The sequence below is a fragment of the Prosopis cineraria genome, unplaced genomic scaffold (genome assembly GCF_029017545.1).
Source record: "Prosopis cineraria cultivar Desert tree isolate PC_DT_omini unplaced genomic scaffold, ASM2901754v1 PC3, whole genome shotgun sequence".
NCBI classification, from domain to species: Eukaryota; Viridiplantae; Streptophyta; class Magnoliopsida; order Fabales; family Fabaceae; genus Prosopis; species Prosopis cineraria.
The window spans coordinates 39,584,711-39,605,527 of record NW_026555334.1 but is presented as its reverse complement, the minus strand read 5'-3'; the positions used below and the strand labels follow the sequence as shown (position 1 = coordinate 39,605,527).

The 20,817-nt window shown below is 35.5% G+C and overlaps 3 protein-coding genes and 1 non-coding gene across 7 annotated transcripts; 2 read left to right on the top strand and 2 right to left on the bottom strand.

The window, feature by feature from the left end:
* Positions 1-134: 134 nt before the first annotated feature.
* LOC129307074 (amino acid transporter ANT1-like) lies at positions 135-2,953 on the top strand. Its single transcript, XM_054947938.1, has 3 exons — positions 135-946; positions 1,168-1,815; positions 2,357-2,953. Exons 1-3 carry the CDS (start codon positions 731-733, stop codon positions 2,759-2,761), a joined length of 1,269 nt encoding a protein of 422 aa, XP_054803913.1. The 5' UTR covers positions 135-730; the 3' UTR covers positions 2,762-2,953.
* Positions 2,954-9,372: 6,419 nt separating this feature from the next.
* TRNAR-CCU (transfer RNA arginine (anticodon CCU)) lies at positions 9,373-9,445 on the bottom strand. The gene has a single exon. It is a non-coding gene; the product is annotated as a tRNA-Arg (tRNA).
* Positions 9,446-9,535: 90 nt separating this feature from the next.
* Positions 9,536-13,046, top strand: LOC129307119 (uncharacterized). The gene is made up of 9 exons (XM_054947988.1): positions 9,536-9,703; positions 9,808-10,008; positions 10,162-10,312; positions 10,848-10,918; positions 11,160-11,187; positions 11,281-11,348; positions 11,430-11,542; positions 12,031-12,130; positions 12,650-13,046. Exons 1-9 carry the CDS (start codon positions 9,589-9,591, stop codon positions 12,742-12,744), a joined length of 942 nt encoding a protein of 313 aa, XP_054803963.1. The 5' UTR covers positions 9,536-9,588; the 3' UTR covers positions 12,745-13,046.
* Positions 13,047-14,182: 1,136 nt separating this feature from the next.
* Positions 14,183-19,973, bottom strand: LOC129306080 (rhomboid-like protein 15). Of its 4 annotated transcripts, XM_054946420.1 has the most exons (14): positions 19,818-19,973; positions 19,653-19,726; positions 19,167-19,332; positions 18,415-18,718; positions 18,011-18,043; positions 17,843-17,934; positions 17,670-17,743; positions 16,672-16,766; positions 16,529-16,601; positions 15,441-15,622; positions 15,129-15,183; positions 14,979-15,035; positions 14,554-14,628; positions 14,183-14,447 (listed from the first exon to the last, which is right to left on the bottom strand). In XM_054946420.1, the coding sequence occupies exons 2-14, from the start codon at positions 19,674-19,676 to the stop codon at positions 14,442-14,444; spliced, it is 1,236 nt and encodes a 411-aa protein (XP_054802395.1). In that variant the 5' UTR covers positions 19,677-19,726; positions 19,818-19,973; the 3' UTR covers positions 14,183-14,441. The 4 variants fall into 4 exon arrangements, 2 of the variants coding, with proteins under 2 accessions (XP_054802395.1, XP_054802396.1); XM_054946421.1 differs by having other exon boundaries at positions 16,529-16,598; positions 19,653-19,966; XR_008592120.1 differs by lacking the exons at positions 14,183-14,447; positions 15,129-15,183 and adding an exon at positions 15,227-15,296 and having other exon boundaries at positions 14,553-14,628; positions 19,653-19,966.
* Positions 19,974-20,817: the final 844 nt, after the last annotated feature.

The following is a 20,817-nucleotide window of genomic DNA, read 5'->3' as shown; positions in this document are numbered from 1 at the left end:
GCTTGCAGATTAAATTTTCAAGTCTCAAGAAGACATGTTTCAAGAGAACCTATAAATCACAAACTCATCTTATGCCATGCACTGGAAAAGCTATCACACTATGTTTCAAATACAAGACACCTGCCTAGCCAAATATTCTTTCTTAGTTTAAGTTAGTCAAATTATCTAAACTAGTCATTGGCTCAATTATTATTGTAGGAGAAATTTACTATACAAAAACACCCTCCCTTTTTCAGTGGAAAAGAGAGTTCACATGTACCAGAACTCTGCATTTTCGAGCTCACAAGTTCTCTTATTCGTGACGTGTTTTGGTGTCATCTAGTCAGCCCCTTGCATTGAAATCCAAGCTTCTGGTCAATGGGGAGCGGCAAAATGGGACGAAGAAAACTAGTGATTGTCGTGAGAGAATCATTTTGCATGGGTCTTTTATTTAAGCTGAGATATCTGGACTGACAGTAGCATCTATCTTCTTCTGATCTGTGTCAAAACATCTGTTCTCACACGCGTCAGTTGCAATTGCTGATGTCGAGCTGTCTCTGCCTTCATTCTACACGTCCTGCTTTGCGAGAAGAGGGATATAGAATCTTATCACCTCGCAATTATCAACTCTCCTACCACCGACTCACAAGCATTAAGCAGCTTAACACGGCTATTTTTGTTTGATTTGTAAGACGTGGGAAAGGGATATCAAACACTACTGATCTGGCAAAGTATTGGTATCGGGAAGAGAATGGAGCAAGACTCGAGAAGCATGGCTACCCCTCTTTTGGAATCTCTACCTTCCAGAACAGGTTCAAAGCTTCTAACCATGGGAAATATTATAGTCTCCGTCGTCGGTACCGGCGTACTGGCCTTGCCCTTCGCTTTTCGAATCGCTGGCTGGCTTGCTGGCTCACTCGGAGTTGCTATTGCCGGCTTAACCACTTACTATTGCATGCTTCTCCTTGTCAGTAATCTCACCCTGCATCTGTCTCCCTGTTTTTCTTATAAAAATGGTCGAGCACGGACATAAATTTATGAGATTTTTTTTTTTCACCCACTTGAATTCTAAATTGGACGATTCCATTGCCGAAAGAAAAAGGAACATGTCATTATAAGAACTTGAATTAATATCTGGGGGCGCAACTTTTATTTAGTACTTTTTTTCTTTGATAATTTCTCAAACAGGTTCTGTGCAGAGAGAAGTTGGCATCAGATGGATCATTAGCGGAGGCAAAAACGTATGGGGACTTGGGTTATAGGATCTTAGGAAACCCGGGTCGCTACCTAACAGAAACACTTGTTTTGTTGTCACAATGCGGAGGAGCCGTTGCATATATGTTGTTCATTGGCCAAAACCTCCAGTCTGTATTCCAAGGCAATGGATTCACTTTCACGTCCTACGTATTCTTGTTAGTGCCAATTGAAATTGGACTGTCATGGATAGGGAGATTATCTGCTTTAGCACCTTATAGCATTTTTGCCGATGTTTGCAATGTTCTGGCAATGGGAATTGTTGTAAAGGAAGATATAGGACAAGCAGTGACGGGTAGAGCTTCATTCGAACAAAGGACGGCAATCACACCAGACATTAAGAAGTTGCCATTTGCAGGAGGCATGGCGGTTTTTTGCTTTGAGGGGTTTGCGATGACTCTGGCTTTAGAGAGTTCAATGCAGGATAGAGCTAAATTCCCCAGATTGCTGGCTCTGGCTTTTTGTGGGATAACGTTTTTGTACGTTCTGTTTGGGTTCTGTGGTTATATGGCTTATGGCGATGAAACTAGAGACATTGTGACCCTCAACCTCCCTGGAACTTGGACATCCTGTACAGTAAAGGTAATGTAGCCTCTTATTTCGTGCTTGTATGTTTTTGCTTAAATTGTTAGCTAAAATAGTGTTTCAGAATTTAGACTATATTCTGGACAAGAATGTCGAGACCCTTAAGCCATTACTCAACCCATAATTAGATCCACACTAAATACAAGTGGCACATGCCCTAGCTAGTCTAAAATACACGACATGTGCCAACAATTTTCAATATAACTAATTGAAATGGCATCATGGGGAAATCCCTAGTTTAGCCTATATAGCATTATGAGATAATTGTAAGATGATGCTGTTTGATAAGTGTAACTCTTAACTCTTAACATCTGCCTATTGACGTCGCCCCCTTGGTGCCTCTTTAGCCTAAATTAATTGTAACAAGTGTACAGGACATTATGTAGTCGCAAAACATTATTGTGCCGTTTTCACACTTAAAAGCTTCACTCAGCACAAAGCTAAAGTTTTAAGCATTAGAAACTGTAGGAGAGAGGCCCTGCCTGCATTCATTTTGCATTTAGCTCATCATTCGTCGTTTCTTTTAATTTGGTGACAGGCAGGGTTATGCTTAGGACTGGTGTTCACATTCCCTATCATGGTACACCCAGTTAACGAGATCGTAGAAGGAAAGCTTGAAAGCTTCAAATGGTTTAGGAAGTATTTACATGCTGACGATAACGATTCAACAGGACTTGGAAAATTTGGGACTTACACTAGCCGTGCAATTTTGGTGGCTGGGTTGGCTGTCATGGCCTTGTGCGTGCCAGCGTTCGGTGTATTTGCCTCACTTGTAGGGAGTACAGTAAGTGCATTGATCTCATTTGTCTTGCCAGCCACTTTTCACCTAAAATTATTTGGCTCTTCGCTCCATGTGTGGCAAAAGGCCTTGGATTTTATTTTAGTGTTCGTTGGTTCAGTTTTTGCTGTATATGGCACCTATAGCACCATAGTCGGAATTTGAATAACGTATATATGACTACTCAGTTGAAGACTTTCTCTGCACGAAGCATAAAGGTTTTACAATTGTTATTTGTAAGCAGGGATTGAGGAGTTGAGGTGGAAGTATGAATTCTGAAACCAAATTTTTTTGACACTACCGTAAAACTATCTAACTAATATCTTCGACTTGACGGAAGCGATCATTTTGTGATTGGAGAAGCTTTGCTCTGTTTTTAATTGTAAATAAAATTTCGAGAGGAATGAAAGAGCCAGCTGTGTCGGTTGGAGACATGCTTAATGCAAAATTTTTTAAAAAATTTATCATTTAGTCCTTATAGTTTTAATTCAGTTATAACTTAATCTCTCAACTTTAACTCGTTACAACTCAAGCTCTAAAATTTTGACACAGTTATAAATCAGTCTCTAACTTTGTCTCTTGTAACTTAGTCTCTTGTAACTTAGTCTCTGAAGTTTCAACTTCTTAAATATTGAACTTCTTAAATATTAGTCTCTATGTTTTAAAAAATAAAATTATAAAAATTAAAAATATTTTAAAATTTGTTCCTAATATTTTAAATTTTTAAACCCTTTTAATCTTATAAATATTATAAATATTAAAATTTTAAAATATTTTTAATTTTTATAATTTTATTTTTTAAAATATAGGGACCAAGAAGTTAAAACTTCAAAGACTAAATTGCAAGGGACAAAATTTAAGGATTGATTTACAATCGAGTTAAAACTTTAGGGATTGAGTTATAACGAGTCAAAGTTGAGAGCCAAAATTGAGGGACTGAGTTACAACTAAGTTAAAACTACAAAGACTAAATGATTAATTTTTTCTCTCTCTTTAATCCTAGTGGACAGGAGTATAGTTTAAGCTTCTCGATTCTTTATAAAAAGAAAGAAATGTAAATTTTATTTATTTATGATGATGATATCCTTGAAATTGATAAATGTAAAAATTATTCCAAGTAATAATTTTATTTGTGAAGAATCAAATCAAATTGAAAGAAATTTATAAATTATTCTTTTGGTATTATATACACCCTTAGTTTTTATCATGGTATTAAAAATCAAACCAGACCGACTAGTTTGACTAGTGACCCGAATGCCTTTTCAATCCGATCTTACTGATTGAGTTGGAGATGTCTAGCCCGGGTTAACCTGTGCGACTCGGTGTTAACCTGGATCAACTTGCCCAACCCCACGAGTCAAGAGGGTTGGGCGGGTTGATATATTTTTAAATTTTTAACCCCTAAAACAACATCGTTTTGGGGGGTCAAAATAATAAAAAAAAAAAGAGCGAAGCTCACTAGCTTAGCTAATGCCTGAATTGGTCTTAAATACAAAATGCTGAAACATGAAACACATATGTCCTAAGGCTGAAATTAAGTCTCACTCTTGCACCCTCACTCTCAATCTCTCAGCTTGGAATTCGATCTCCACTCTCGAATCTCTCCAGTCTCCACTCTTCATAGACTCACCTCTCTGGTCTCTCATCTCTACCTATTATAGACTTGCATCTCTGGTCTGTCATCTATAGTTTCCGTCTTTGCCTCTCACATACTCGCACTCTTTGGTTTAGTGATTTATGGTCTCTATCTCCGTCTTTGCCTCTCACATATTTAAACTCCCTGGTTTTTGCTACTCTCCATCTCTGCCTCTCACAGATTTGTACTCTCTGGTTTATGCTGCTCTCCATCTCTGCCTCTCACAAATCGCATCTCTAGTTTGTGCTCTCAATCTCTCATCCTCTGTCTTCCACCTTTCATTCTCAAGCTTTCATCTTCAACCTCCATCATTGAGCTTCAGGAATAATCTTCTTCTCCTTAAGTGTATTTTCTCAACTGTTTCTCGTGCCCATTTCTGCTCTCTCTCCCTCGGTGCCTCCCAGCTTCAGGTGTATCTTCTTCTTCTCTCTCTCCCTCCCTACTTGGTTTTGGTGTTGGCATGTTGGTGTTGCTCTGTGTCTGATAATTCTTATAGCTAGACTTAGAACGCATTGATTTAGTCTGGTCATTGATTTGGTTACTTGTTCTATATCACCATCCTAGTATGTTCGAATTTTGATTCCAAAGACATGTTCATTCAGTTTATTTGCTTTGCTTATGATAATCTTAATGTTTAAGTTGCTTGATGTGTATAAATAGGAAGGCATGCATTTACACTACTATAGTAATTTATCTTATTTTAATTGTTGTTGTTGGAATTGTGTTGGAACTAAGTTTGATTATTTGAACATATTTCCCCTATAATTCTACATCAAACTGAAATGTTTATTTGTGTTGAAATTACTGTAGCGTGCAGATTAAAGGTATATCATGAATGTTAAAAGTAATCCTAGTAGTGATGGAACTGAGAATCCTACCATTAATTCCAATAATCCCCCAATTAGTCATAATGACTCAACATCTGGGGCCCCATCAGTTCGTGGGAAAAAAGATCTTGCATCGGCACATGTTGCTTTGAGAAAAGAGGACAACAAAAATGTGTATACATGTCTTTATTGTGCATTAAGTTATAAAGGAGGTGGAATAAATAGATTGAAGCACTATCTTGTTGGTATTTTTAGAAATGTAGTTTCTTGCAGCAAAGTTCCTTATGATGTTCGTCATCAAATGCAAGAATCTTTGAAAAGTGGGAAGAAAAGAAAACTTGTCGATGTACAAGCAGATATAGGGGAACATGTATCAAATGCTATGGAACCAATTGCTCCTACTCCATTTAAGTCAATTCTTAAGAGTAGTTCCAGTAAAAAAAACCTCCTACTATTCTAGTTGAAAGTTATCTTGCCCCTAAGAGAACTCTCGGTTCTAGCTAAGCATCAAGAGTGCATTTGCGACTAAAGAAGCACAACAAAATACAAAGATAGCCGTTGCTGAATGGGCTATCATCAATTACATTTCATTTAATGCATTAGACTGCCCTTTCTTTTAAAAAGCTGTGGATGCTATTGCTTTAATTGGGATGTGGTTTATGGGTCCTAATGCTTATGAATTTAGAGTTAACTTGTTGAATGATTGGACAAAAGAATGTCAGCTTCTTATTGAGAGTCATCGATCTAAATGGAAAACCAATGGATGTACACTCATGGCTGATGGTTGGACAGATGTGAGGTAACGAACTTTGATAAGTTTTCCTGTTTATTCTACACATGGCATTGTATTTGTGAAATCTGTTGATGCTTTTGATTCAGTGAAAGATGCCAAGACTTTATTCTCATTGTTTTTTGAAGTGACTGAATGGGTTAGTCTTAAAAATATTGTGCACGTGGTGATTGATAATGCTGCTAATTATGTAACATGTGGCAAGTTGATTAAAGAGAAATATAAAAGTATTTATTGGTCACCTTGTGCTGCTCATTGCTTGAATCTCACTTTAAAAGACACTACAAGCATGTCTTATGTGTCACAACTTGCAACAAAGGCATCAAAGATCACTATGTTTGCTTACAATCATATGATCTTTTGTCATGGCTCAAGAAAAGAAACAGTTAGAAAGAAATTGTGTGTCCCGGTGCGACAAGGTTTGCTACAACATTTATCACATTGCATAGTATATTTATGCATAAGCATGACTTACAAGCTTTAATCATTGATAAACATTTTGAGGATCGTAAATTATCAAGGACCGAAGCCGAAATAATTGTTAATGCTATCATATTAGATAATTGGTTTTGGAATGAATGTCTTGAAGTTGTGAAGATTGTGTCTCCTCTGATAAAGTTGTTGAGAATTATTGATTTAGATGAGAAGCCAATTGAAGAAAAAAGATAAGTTTTGATCCAATTGATTATGAATCTATTGATAAATTGGATTTTTAGATTGCTGAAAAGGAATAAGAGCCAGATCTAGAGTTTGATACTGATGATGTCACTAATTTAAAAAGTGTTATGCATGATGAAAATGTTGTAGCTTTATCAACTTTTGAAAGAAATAATGAAATTTCACACTTTCTAACATATCTATATTGCATAGTGCATAATTATTTTTTACATAATGATTAATGTTAATTTTTGTCATAAATAGGTGAAGAAGATATGAATATTTCAGAGCATCCATATTTGAATAATGATATTGGAAGTAGTTCTGGTTTCTATCAATCATCTCCTAATATTTCAATTCCTACTCCTAGAGACTTGAATAAAATTAATGAAGATTTTGGGGTTGATTATTATTAGCTTTAGACTTTTTGATGATTAAAGGATTGTAAGGATGAATATTTTAACTCTTGTGTTTTTAATGATGTTTTGATGATTGTGTTAGACTTGTACGTGGTATTGTATAAGATATTAAGTCTTAAAGAATTTATTTTTATTTAAATTATATTATTTTATTATGTCCAATTTGATCTAGGCTGACTCCCGGCTTAACCCCTGACCTTGGCCGATTCAATGACTGGTTCGATTTTCAATACCTTAGTTTTTATATATAAGAGAAAAAAAAATTATACTACTCCATTTTTATTTATAAAAGAAATTACCACTTTTTACTTAATTTTTTATATAAGTAACATTACATATTTCAATAAATATTTATTACACATTTTTTAAATCGTCCCTCGTAATTTATATTAATAAGAAATAATTAATGCATACTTATGTTGATGAACATAGGGCATTTTAGTCTAATTTTTTTATTTTCAGACATAATTGTTATGTTTAACTAACTTTCTTAAACTGTGTGATATAGTTTTTTCCTCTTATATAATAACAGAGGGAGTATAACACAGTTTAAGAAAGTTAGTTAATTATAATAATTATGTATAAAAATAAAAAAATTGAACTAAAATGCCCTACGTTAATCAATATAAGTATACATTAATTATTTCTTATTAATGTAAATTATGAGGGACGATTTAAGAAATGTAAAATAAATACTTATTGAAATATATGATTTTTTTATATAAAAAAAAGAAAAAAATGACAGTTTCTCTTACAAATAAAAATAGATGGAATATGTGGTATGGTTGCAAATGGGTTAGGTGTTACCCTTGCCTGATGTGAAGTTTGGGCTAGCTCAATGCCTAGGTGTTCAAGCCGGTGGCCCAAAAATTTTTCATAAATATTTTTTTAAAATATATAAAAATTTTTCTTCGAGAAAATATTATTATTATTATTATTATTATTTAAAATATATTCTTTATAAAACAAATATTATAATCAAAAAGTTCTTTTTTTAAATTACATATGATCAATTATTGTTAATAATTTTCACATAATATTAAGTTAAAAAAATTTTAAATCTTGAAAGAAATTAAAAAAATTGTAATGCTAAGAAATGTTACAAAAATCATAAAAATAATATAGTTCAACCTAACATTTAGCCCAAAATAATTTTATTAAATAAATATTATTCACAAAAAAACTAAAAAAAATATGTTCATATTGAGTTGAGCAATGCAGAGTTTAACCTCTATTTAGTTAGATAAGCCCAAACAACATAGTAGAATTAAATAGAGTGGGCTACTGGGCTTGAATAGTCACCTAATAAGTAGTGAATAATGAAGGATGTAAGTAGCTATTTTGTAATCAATGTAAATTTTTGAGTTTAATAGAGGAAAAATTGGTGAAAAAGACTAGATTAAAAAGTAAATTAGTGTCAAGTACCAAATGTTCTTGAAAAACCAAACTCATTATTTTATTCAAAAAAGGATGATGAGAATGGATCAAAATGCCCTTTGTTATTGGGAGAAAATGATTCAGTAAATCAAAGATGATTTCTGACGACCTCGCTTCTCCAAACCATCGCCTTCCTCCCTTTTCATTTCACTTCCATCATTGTCAATCACTCTTAAACTTGCCTTCATTGCCGTTTCACTTAATCTCCCCTAAAGTCTTTGCAAAATAGCACCTTCGACCATGCTCTTATGAAATTTCTAAGTTCTAAGCCTCTCAAACTCTCAAGCCTTTCCTTAATACTTACACGCACACTCACTTCTTATCATTTGCTTCCACCACTGATAACCCTTGAATCCATCGCACTGATGTCTCCATTGCGGATTACATGTAAATTCTGTTGCTATAACATAAGCCATAATCTTTACACCTTATGTCAAAAACTTTGCATCCTAAACTATAACACATGCATCTATAGTCATAACACATGCATCTAAGTCAAAACCTTTGCACTTAAGTTAAAATTTTTATATCCTCTAGTTATTGAGTTTACATATAATCCTTGATGATTAAATGTAATTTAGGGGTGTATATTTTTTCGGTGACACTTTTCGATGACCCTTCACCGCTCGACTAGAGATCCAATAAGCACATTGTCGCCTGTCAGAGGAGGGGTCGAAGCTTCGACGACTAGATTTTGTATCTTTTTTTAAAAAAAATTAATTAACATAAAGGGCATTTGAATCATTTGTTCAAATTATTTAACAAAAAAATATTAACCTTAGCCCTTCAAATGTAGTTGGTCCTTATGACCAATTTTGCTTTTAATTAAGTCCTTTTTATCAATTTTTTTAATGTATGAAGCAATTTTATTCTTTTTTTTTTCCTCGTTGATTGACAATGATTCAGTTTTATTCAAAATCGTTGAAAGAAAAGGAATACCAAAACAAAAAATACAAAGCAAAATCGTTGGAAAAAAAGTTTTATTAAAATAAGTTCATAAAATGGGGTCACGCGCCAGGTAGGGGTCGAACCTACGACTTTCTGCTTAGGAAACAGACGCTCTATCCACTGAGCTACAGGCGCCGTTGGCTATCAACCATAAATTTTATTTGTTAAATCAAGAATATTGAAGTCCCGCCTAATTCTCCAATTCCAAAATTCGAAAGGTGAATACTGCAGAATTGGCTTCACTTTGAGATCGGTCTGATTCACAGAGGAAGAGGACAATGTCGAAGGATGCAATTTCCGGTTTCTGCAGCACCTTAGCTTCCTTTTGCAACCACCTACAATCCAGTTGTGATGCCCTCAAGGAGTCCCTCGATCGCCGACCCATACCCCTTGGTATCTCTCACTGGCTTTACCATGTTTAGTTGTTCCGGAAAGTTGAAAGTAGTTATTTGCCGTAATATTTTTCCCCTTATCTGTTTTAATCTTATATGTGACAGATTCTGCATCATCGACATTCGTACAATGCCTTAATAGCCGCATCTCGAGCGCAAGCAGCGACCTGGAGCTGCTTGATTCCATGTCTTTTGGCACCGTATCTTTCGAGGAGCTCTTAGGCCATTGCAATGAACTTTACAAAAAGAATCAATCCGATCTATTTGAACTCGAAGAAAGACTCAGAGGCTACGGTTATATTCCCAGTACTAAGACCTACCTTTTCTAGCTCTCATTTGAGACAGCTCGATATTTCCCTTGTTATTTATGTGCTCTTTTGTGATTTGACACAAGCTTTTACAACAAATTTTGATCACCTCAAATTTTTTTTTTTTTTTTGGGGTGTGCCGGGCCTTCAGTTCCTGGTATTGGCGATGAAGATGAAATTCATGATATAACGAGATCAAATGGGCTTTCAGATTCAGAAGATGGACTGCATAACTTGTGTTCAATCTCTGGAACTCTCTCTGTGGAGGATGCTAGATTCAAGAGTTTGGGAGAAGATGCTTTGCATCCTTACGATCATTTTGTCACTGTTGTCGCGGCCCCCCCCCCCCCCAAATTTTTTTTTTATTGCATAAAATCTATAATTTTTTAACCACAGGATCTGGAAGAAACGTCAATTAAATGAGTAAGACCGTACATGAGTATGGATTCCAAAATGAACTCTACTAACAAACAGTACGGCTCCGTTATAATTTATATTGACATCTATGGAGATTTCGAAAGAATTATGATAATATGCTTTTGTGCTTCTAAGCAAAGGTGACGTGGGAAGGGGGGACTAGGTTTCTTTCGTGGATGAAATGCTATTATTGATTTGGTTACCAGTCCTGAATGTTAACAATTAAAGTTACAGGCATTTTTATTGTTCATATATGATTCATTTTTCAACTTTTCGTCCATCTATTTATGTATGTATAATTTCATTTAGAAGTTCTGTGTCGAAGTCCTGAAAATATTACAGAAAAAGCGATGCTCCCATTAGTTTTGGTCAATTATCGGTGTACTATGATGCTCGTTTGTGTTCCTTAATTCTCTTCAGACTTGATGAATCTTTGAGTTTAAAAAAGCTTGGGCTGTCAGATGCATGTCTAGCCACCTTAGCAAGTGAAGGTTAGTGCCAAGTAAATACCACCTGCTCCATAGGCTATAAAGATTTTACGCTTATATATTCATTGGAACATGCCTTTTCTTTCTTTGTTAAATTGTTCCTTTTTGTGATATTTTTGGCTGTATGTTTTGCAATTATGGCAAACCTAGTGTAACTGTCCTTGACTTCTCAAATTACTTGCATGTCACTGATACTGGTTCTATTTTCACCGCTTCCTTCCCCTTCTCTCTTCCTCTCATGCAGCAAATGAGTCTTCAAAAGAGCCAGAGATGTAAGTTACTGGTTACATGGTGTGGACGTCTTTCGCCATATGTAGGATTTCTCGCATTTTCATTAACATCTCTACATGATTTTCATTTCCTAGGTTCAGCGTGACCGAAGGACAAGGGCTTAAGAGTTTGTCATCTGAAGGAAGGAACTGCTTGTCCTTTGGTAATTGGAACTATCTTTCTGCTGAGTTTATCACCTATAGTCTGTGAAGATTTTTTTATTTATTTTCAAAATAAAATTTAGAGGCTGAGATGGAGAATATGGAGTCAGCTGAAGCTCCCTGTCCTGAGTTAAAGATAATGAAGAGCGAATTTGAAAGTCTACCTGGCTATATGAAGGGTCTAGCATCTTGGGAGGTATGTGGACCCTCGTGATTTTCACTATATTTAAGGTCATGTTTTCAAGGGATGCTAGTCCTTCAAAACTACATCCACGGCGGGTGTCAATTGATGATTTTATTTATATTAACTAGACACCCAATCTCGTTAATATCAGTAAGTCTAAAAATATACTACGTAAATGTTTATAAGTAGGCTGAACTTAACAGTGTTAGTCATGCAAAACCACAACTTAATTATCCTACATGTGGTCCGAGGACCTGGTTCTATGGCTTTACTGCCTTTGGGAAGGGTTTTAACGATATTCATTAGCTCTATTGGAAACGCTCCGGTTTCACATTTAACTTCCGGAAAATTGTCTATGTAGTATGCTAAGCTTATGCATTGTCTAACATAGCACATTAAACTCGGGGGCAATTGACTTCACAATTTTACGCGATTGGAATTTGTTGTCCTACTTGATATGATAATATTCTGTTTGTTCGTTGTGCAATTTGATCTTTTAGGATCTACTGGCGGCTGTTGATAAGATCAATTCAAGCCTAAACAAGAAGGCCAAAGGATGCAACTTCTTTCGTCAAGATGAAATTCCTTCATTTAATTTAGGTAGTCATATTCTGCTAAAATTGTTCTTTCATATAATTTCTCTGATTTAATCTATATATCTAAGTATAGTATAAAATCATACAAAACCACATTATTTATAAATCATGAACAATATAACTCGTTTCAGGATCTGGGTTTGAGTTTGGATAAGGCACGAAACTCACGTCTAAGTTATTGCATAATGACACTTCAATGCATTTTGGGATTGGATGAAATTTAATTTGCAGCTTGTCTTCTATTCCCATTTTAAGGACTTCATTTTTTCCATCTTAAGAAGTCCATTTCATCTGAAAATAGGAACTGTTTTGGTCTAAGCATCTGAGAACTAGTATGCTAAACTCATCGGCCTCCCTCCAAGCCGAAGAAACGCTAGCTTGCGCTAGACAGAGCAACCTTTTTACTTGAATCGAAATAAGTTTAAGCTAGTTATACTTTGATTGATAGCGTTGATCAAAAAATATTTTGATTGATAGTATCTTAAAAGAAAAGGATAACTTATTCATGTTTTGGGGTTTTCAGGGCACAAAGCAAGATCATATTTGTTGCTTTTAGTCCGCATGAACCGTTTGATTGTCGAAACGATTGATGGCGTGCTATCCTACAGAGTGCTGTAGAATAAGATAAAATGGAGAAGCCTATATTGTGCACCAAATGGAACAAGTTCCCTTGGGTTTTAATATATTAGCATATCCGAATGTGCAATACAATTCTTTTTCAATTTTTTTCACGTCCCCAATGTATTTTTCTTCTCTTTCAATCTGAGAGTTGGATATATGATGCCCATACCATCCTGTATTTTTTTATTCCTGCTGTACATTCCAGTGAGTGGATTATTATTATTTTTTCAATATCTTCAGTTTAAGTTCAACAACTCAAAATTATCAGTGTAATAAATGTCTGGTTAGTTTCGTGAACATATTTTGTGCAAAAGGGGAAAAAAATGCTTTGCCATTATCCTTGTGTCTCATTCCAATGTTCCTCCATGCGAACCTCTGAGAAAGCAAATCTCTCCGTGACAGAACGAACCTCTCTTCAACATGAGATGGCCGTCGGATGGAGGGTGATGCTTTTCCTTGTCTAACTGTAATTAATGTTCAGCTTGGCGTCAAGGCAGATATTCAAAGAGACCCCGATCCATTTCCCAGGTATGATCTTTTGTTAAAGCCACTATTGCTATTTTTGTAGCTAGCGATTTTCATGAGAAGTGAGAACCCAACCAATCCATATAGGGCAATGTAGCTGGACCCGATAGCCCGGCAAACTCATTCTTCTTTTTATGTTTGGCAACCCTTTCATACATGAATTAGATTGGGGTCAAACCCACCCCTATTTATGGCACTTTCTTAAAAAAATGGTATTCGTCAGTACTAATAGTTTTATCATATTTTTCTTAACTCTCATGTAATAGATTATTCTACGTTTATCATGATTTCAATTTTTTAATTTCACTTAAAGTTTCAAATTGATTTTTTGACTTAATTTTATGTAAAAACTACGGATCCCAATATTACTCTGAAAGGGATGCAATGATGGTAATTAGTTTTTTTTCGGTTGACAGATACAATTGTTTTTCATATTTTAATATATTTTTAAAATCCCTTCCAGATTGGCCAAACCCAGCCCAACCGAAGAGCACCCTGCTAACCCCATGTGTGCTTCAGGCTAAGCACCAGGCTAGGGGTGAAACCTAACCCAATTGCACATCCCAACCTAAATTCAATTATACGTGCTAATCATGGGCTCAACCAGATGAGGCCCAGATTTTGAGCCATAAAATAAAATCTAATGGGCCCGTCCGAGTCCCCGTATGTATCTGATAAATTAGTTGCAATGTGAACGATTCAACTCAACTTTGAGCCTCTTTCTGGCGCCCTATCTGGTATCACAAGAAACTATCTCGATCTGCAGTTTTTTCACTTGCACCAACGGTCTACAAGTTGCAAATAAGGACCTGAACTGAATGAAAGTTCTCAAAAGATCATCGCACCCATCTGTGACTCCCATTAGATAGAGCGTGTGAGTGACGGGTGGAAGTCAAGAGCTACGACAGACTGACATGAATTTGGCTGTAACCTTTCACTTGCACATTCTTTCAGACATTTTCCACCTTTGTTTAGTGTTGTGGGTATTAATACATGCTATGCTGTTACAGAAATTCAACTATGCTAATTGATGTCAGAATGGAATGGCAGTCAGCAAACTGTAGTGGTCCAAGACCACAGAATGGCATGATTAGAGCACACGAAGGCAGTGCGTGAACAGAGCTCTCAAACAAGTCTTCAGGAATCCAGCACAAGCTCGCATGCAAGTGTTAACCCTGTAAATGCAATAACCCAAGCAAAAGAATTTAGGGAAGGGTAAAAAGAAAGGAAGGAAGAAGCAAGCATGGAGAATCCCAGATACCACAAATTAGCAAACTCAACCTGCTGGCTCATAAGTATTTCCACTGCGACGTTCAGATCCCCATCCGCAGCTGCCATTGCTACTTCCACCTGGGTCTGAAAGCAACCAAAGACAAATGCATAAAAGTCACAACGGAGCTGCAAGCCATATGCCCAAATCTGATGCATGCACGTTGGATACTATCTCTTCTCGTGAAAACTGGCGGCTAATTTATTAAGATCTTAGATACCAGATAATACCCCACATCGGTCCCCAACCTCATGAAAAAAGCAACAACGTTTAGATCCAAAGGTTAATCGCTTTTCTAAGAAATCAATTGATCCAAAGGTTAATCACTTGTATCAATAGTGCAGGTGTCATCAGCCGGAGAATCAGATTAGTAAGGTATAAAATATTTCAAGCACGTTTCTTCATGCTCAGGAAAAAGAGCCACCCTTAGTATTACCCTATCAAAGCCCATTGATACAAGTTTTTTTATCTCTTCATCAGAAGCCACTGCACCCTGCATTTAAAGCAATGAAAAATGACGAAACATTACAAATTCAGACAAACCAGAAGAAAACAAGAAAATCGCAACATTTTCAGATCCAGAAACCTGATGCTGCGGTACACCTACAAATGCTGTTGCAACATTATTCGAACCTGCCTGCCTAAATGGTAAATGAAAATATAAACATGGTCATCATTCTTAACTTGAAATGTAGCTCTGAATACTCATAAGAATAATGCCGCGCCTATGGTAGACTTGTCAGGTTATTATAATCTATGAAACAGACCAACAGGATTTAGCTTCCAAAAAGTGCTTCATCCACATTAAGAGAAAAAGAAAATGCGATTCATGTACAGAAGTTTGCCATAAGCAAACAGTGCGAGTTATCAAACACGCACAAAACTATTTTTCGCATACCTTCCATCTGATATTCGTTGAGCAGTACCATGAGTTGATGAGTCTAAAGGATGGCCCGAATTGTTATTGTCCAAGAGTCTAGCTTGCAGATTTGACTCTGAACTAACAGCAGAAGCTTGTTGACCTTGACCAGAACCCAGGGTCCTTCCCCTCCCAGGGAACCTGTCGTCTTGTACTGGTTGCTAAAATCATATGGTCTAATCAGATATCTAGAAGACTTCAAAGATTATGCATGATAGAAACTTGAGCAATTGAACAACGACTTGTATGAAAGAAAGGTAAAATTTGATCTTTCAATTCTTCACTTCAATAGCACATAAACCCAAGTTTCTGAACGCTCAAAGCAGATAAGAAGCTTAAAATGGACAAAGGAGCAGTATATTATTCAAGTGAACACACAGAAGAACCATGATATACATGTAACATTACACATTCTACAACACTGAAATATTATGGAAGATCAGAAAAACGCAGAAAAATAACAAATTCCTTTTACCTATGCGTGAACTAATTATGTTAAACATTGAACCTAACACATATCAATCAGATTTAAAACTAGTAAGTTTTTCAGTTTTCAACAAAAGATTATTCCAATTATTGCATTCTTCCCACATCAAATAATTTAAAAACTTGCCAGCTCCATAAATATGAAGAGGCAGTATACTGAATAACTAAATATATCAGAAGAGGAAACAGCTAAGTAACTAAATGAATGGAAAAAGAGAACAAAATGTAAAGCAAAATATCAAATGCAACAAAAGGCCTGTGAATAAGGAATCCCCATAATGAAAGGGCAACATGCACATGAATAAATAAACCGTCCATTACACATTGTTCACATGACAAGCAGAGGGGACCAACTCGAGTAACATGAGCTAACAAATAAAAAAATTATCACAATTTAAAACACAAAATGATTGCATCAAAAGGTCTATGCAGAGGACCAACTTACAGTCTTACACACACAGAATGTGCTTTCATTTTTTAAACTATTGAGCAGAAGAAAAAGCTGTGATTACACTTGCAAACAAACAAAATTTTGAGAGTGTACCAAAGGGTCGTCTAAAGATATGAGATGACTGACATACCTGAGAGGAAACTTGCCTTTGTGGCATCAAAGATGACAGGTTTCCCCATAAATTTCCAGAAAGAAATCCACTACTACAAGAAAAACTATATCAATGAACATCCACAGTTGCTGGCAAGGTTTGGTGTAAAAACTAGATAGTACCTAGATGTTGAATTTTCACTTGAATGCGTAGGAACGTAACCTGAAGAGTTTCCACCAGTGCAAACAATGAATTTGGGCCGTCTCACACATGATGTCTGAAAGTCACAAAGACACAAATATGACGGTTTAAGCCAAGGTCCACACACAATGATTGTTTACATAATGTAATGTGGGTGCAATAGTTGGTCATAATTTTGTCCCACAAATTAAAAGAAGTCACTAAGATATAATACATAATATTCCAGTTGATCATAAATTGTTAAAGGGAGGGGGAGAAAGACAGAGGGAGAATAAGATAAGAATGGAGGGAGAGCGTGAAATAATCTAAATTCAATTCAATAGGCAAAAAGAACAGACATCAAAGGACTATTTATAGAGCTCATTAAAAATAATACTTTTCTCCAATTTGGTCCCTTGACTGAGAAACTCCTAGCTTTACTGTAGAATCCTTTAAATTTTTTTATTCATTTCAGTTTTGGTCCTTTTTTATTATTTGAATTCTCCAAATCTAAAATTTTAAAGGTGTACATGCAGAAGGACCAGGCAAAAGTAAATTGAAAGACTGAACCAGCCAGCATTGCTTATTTTCTATTAACAATGGTTTTAAGGGCACTGATAAGTTCCAAGATAGGTAGAGAGAAAATAAGGAGAATAATCTTCACTAGATAATATGAGAAAAAATCTTGACTCATAAGACTAATAAAGCCAGAAATTATTAGAGAAATTGGTACAAGAACTTTATACACATAATACTCTGATAATCCAACAAAAGGGAGAATCTCCAGGTTCAATGGAGAATATAATTCATGCCCTACTCCTACTCTACCATAACCAACTCCATTCCACCATCCAAATATGCTACATGATTGTCAACTTCAACCACTCAACACATCATTTGCCCCACCTTAGTCATTACCCCTTGCTCGGTACTCTATCAGGTACCTACATGTTTCTAAATGTCATATAACTACCAAAGCCAGTTGATAAAAGATACTTACAAGCAAAGAGGAGGTTTCAATGGCAGAATAAAATGATATCCCGGGTAAGACGAAATTAAACAAACCGTATGTATCTGAAAATAAGAATAGCAATACATGACCACAGATGAATGAATTACTCATATCAATGGCAAGAAAGAAGTGAAATATAAGGAAAAAGAGAAAAAACTGACAAGCAAACCCAGATAAAATGCCACATAGGTGTCCAAGTAGAGAGACATTTGACATGAGAAGCTGGAACACTACCAACAAAATGAATGCATACCTAAAACATGATAAGTTCAGCGATCATTTAAAAGAGAAGACCAGGATGGGGGCAAAATCATGTAACTCACACTCACCACTTTGCAGGAACATTAAAGAGTCCAAAGACACTGCAGAATAAATAGTAAAAGTTATTAGGTAAGTGAAGCCATACAAATTCACTGTACATAGCATAAAACAACTAGAAGACAAAATCCTGTCTATTATTAAACAAGTCAAGAAAGTCCTTGCACGATCAATTGTCAACCGATTCACAAAGTTTCTGGGAACCAATATGAATACAATTTAAAAACTTTAATTAATCTAGAGTGTTGTCTTACAACAATCTTAAAAAATATCAACAACCACCATCTCAAATGTTTGGGATAGATAGATAGATAGATAGCAGATTATCAACATTCTAAAGTCTCTTTTCAAAATCATAGAGGAACGGCATTATATAGCTAAAACTTTAGAAACATAGAGTCGAACACAAACGGACCTTCTAGATTGAACACCACTCAAGCTTGTCTCTATTACAATCATTGAAAATAGAATTCCTGAGAAGCCTATTGCACACTCATTCATGAAGTAATCATATGAATTAAAAGGATTGTGTGCCGCCAGGAGTGCTATGAGAACATGAAATATAGCATTGCTAGTTGCTAACAACACAATCACATATAGCAAGCGAACTGAACCCATGATCCTCTCCATTTCAGAGCCCAATGGAACTAAAGCCATCATGTTGAAGAGAACATGAAGAAGTGAACCATGAAAAAGAACGGAGGTGTAAATCCTGTAAACTGCAAGAGAAAACATAATTGAATGCAAATAGCCAATTACAATGGAAAATAGAAGAAAATCCGATAAACATCTGCTCCACACCCCCAAGTACAAAATAGCAACTAAGGGACTTAGATCATTTATCTAAAATGCTTTCCCATATAATTCTATCAACATGAAAAGAAATAATAATAAATAGTCAAAAAGTTATTCATTAAGTGCAACCAAAAAATATGTCAATAATAGGAAAGTTGCAAAGTAATGGGAAACTCAGATCTTGAATGTTAATGTTTTGCAGGCAAAAATGAATTTCCCTATCATGAAAGAAGAACAACGGAATGCATTAGCATGGATTAAGAAATGCCACTAAACGGTGTTCTATTTCATATACGTAGTCTGATCAGTTCAAACACGACCTTGTTACATTATTCTGACAAACCGGAAGGATATTGGTTCAAGAAGACATACCTTGGAACTGTGATACAACAGCAGACGGCGAGAAGCATATCTCACTGAAGGAATCATATCCAACCAAGAGACAAACGAAGTAAATTATTCCACAAACAACCACCACTGTCGAAGTGAGAAATGGGATGCTTTGCCACCAATGACTCAACCTAGTAGGCACACTTGCCTGTGTAAAGAATGCCATTACGGAGAATTAATCAGACAATAAATGAAAGGGGAAGGAATTCAATCGATGTCTATCCATCAAACAACAGCATTCAGTTCAACTTGTGAATCCCGAACAAAAATTAGTAGTTAATTAACAATTAAGAAAGCTTCGGATCCGGATCCACAATTTCTTTCCTCCTTCGCACATTTTCACAGGAAACAAGCAGGCAGTTAGGGTTTTCCCCTACTAATTCATTGGAGTAGAAAAATATCATAAGACGAACGCACGATCCAGGCATACAAGTACTAAAGATTAAGGTGTTAGGATCCCATATTAACCTCAGTAACTATATGCGGTCTCATAATTCTGGCTCTTGGCAAGGAACTCCCACTTAAGCTGACAGCTCTGAGCTCTGACAGTCACGAATTTACAGGATCAGACTTCAGATGTGGCATTGTAGGGGTTGACTGTATTGCAGACTTCCGGAAAGGTTCGGATCTCACCTTACAAATCAACCCACAGTTGGATAGTTGAATGGGTCCCTTGTTGGTCGTGCACCAAGCCGGTGGATTCGAGCAACGACGGACGTGGAAATTGAGAGCCGTACGACGTTTCGTTCCGGATACGCGTGCAACGTTACAAAATTATGGTATCGACTATCGAGAATCATCTATTCATTTTGACCCCAAAAAAAGAAAAAGAAAAAGAAAAAGTACCACCTGTCCTCACGCCGTCTCGAGTGAGTCGTGTTTGCTTTGCTGCCAAGGTGTCATTTTTTTCTCCTTTGATTAATGTATTTTTTACTGAAATATTAATTATTAATTTATGTTCTAATATTTTTAAGTAAATATACGATTTTTTATCCTGAATTTTTTTAATTGAACGACAAGGGTAGAGCCCAAACAAGAGGATTCATCACACGAGGGTTCTAATTTTAAGTTTTAACTAGATTTCTCCCCGTATCATATGTTTAGTTTAATAATGCTAATCTCTTATATATTAAGAGGAAGCTTAATTTAATTTATAATGTAGATAAAAGATCAATTTACTATAATAAATTAAATGAATTATAAAGTATTCAATCAATTTGAGTATCTCTTATCTGAATTGGATCACAAAAATTCTTATATCAATACATTATTTTAATATTATTTTATTATGATTCTCAAACAGACAAAATAAATATAAAGTCATGTTAGCAAAAACTATATGTCCTGTCTTGTTTCCCCAATTCTCTACCCAATCCTTAAGGCTCTCATCATTTTTTTGTGTACTTGCATGTTTCAATCAATCAACAACAAATTACCATATGCATTATATATATATATATATATATATATCATAAATATGCACTATGCTAACTTGAATCTATAATTTATCTCTTCTTAATTATAACTCTCTTAGATCCCTAAATTCCTACTAAGACTCCATAACCTATCTTTAAAACCTACATAAATTGCAATGAACCTTATTAGCTCACATATCTACATCAATTAGAGAATA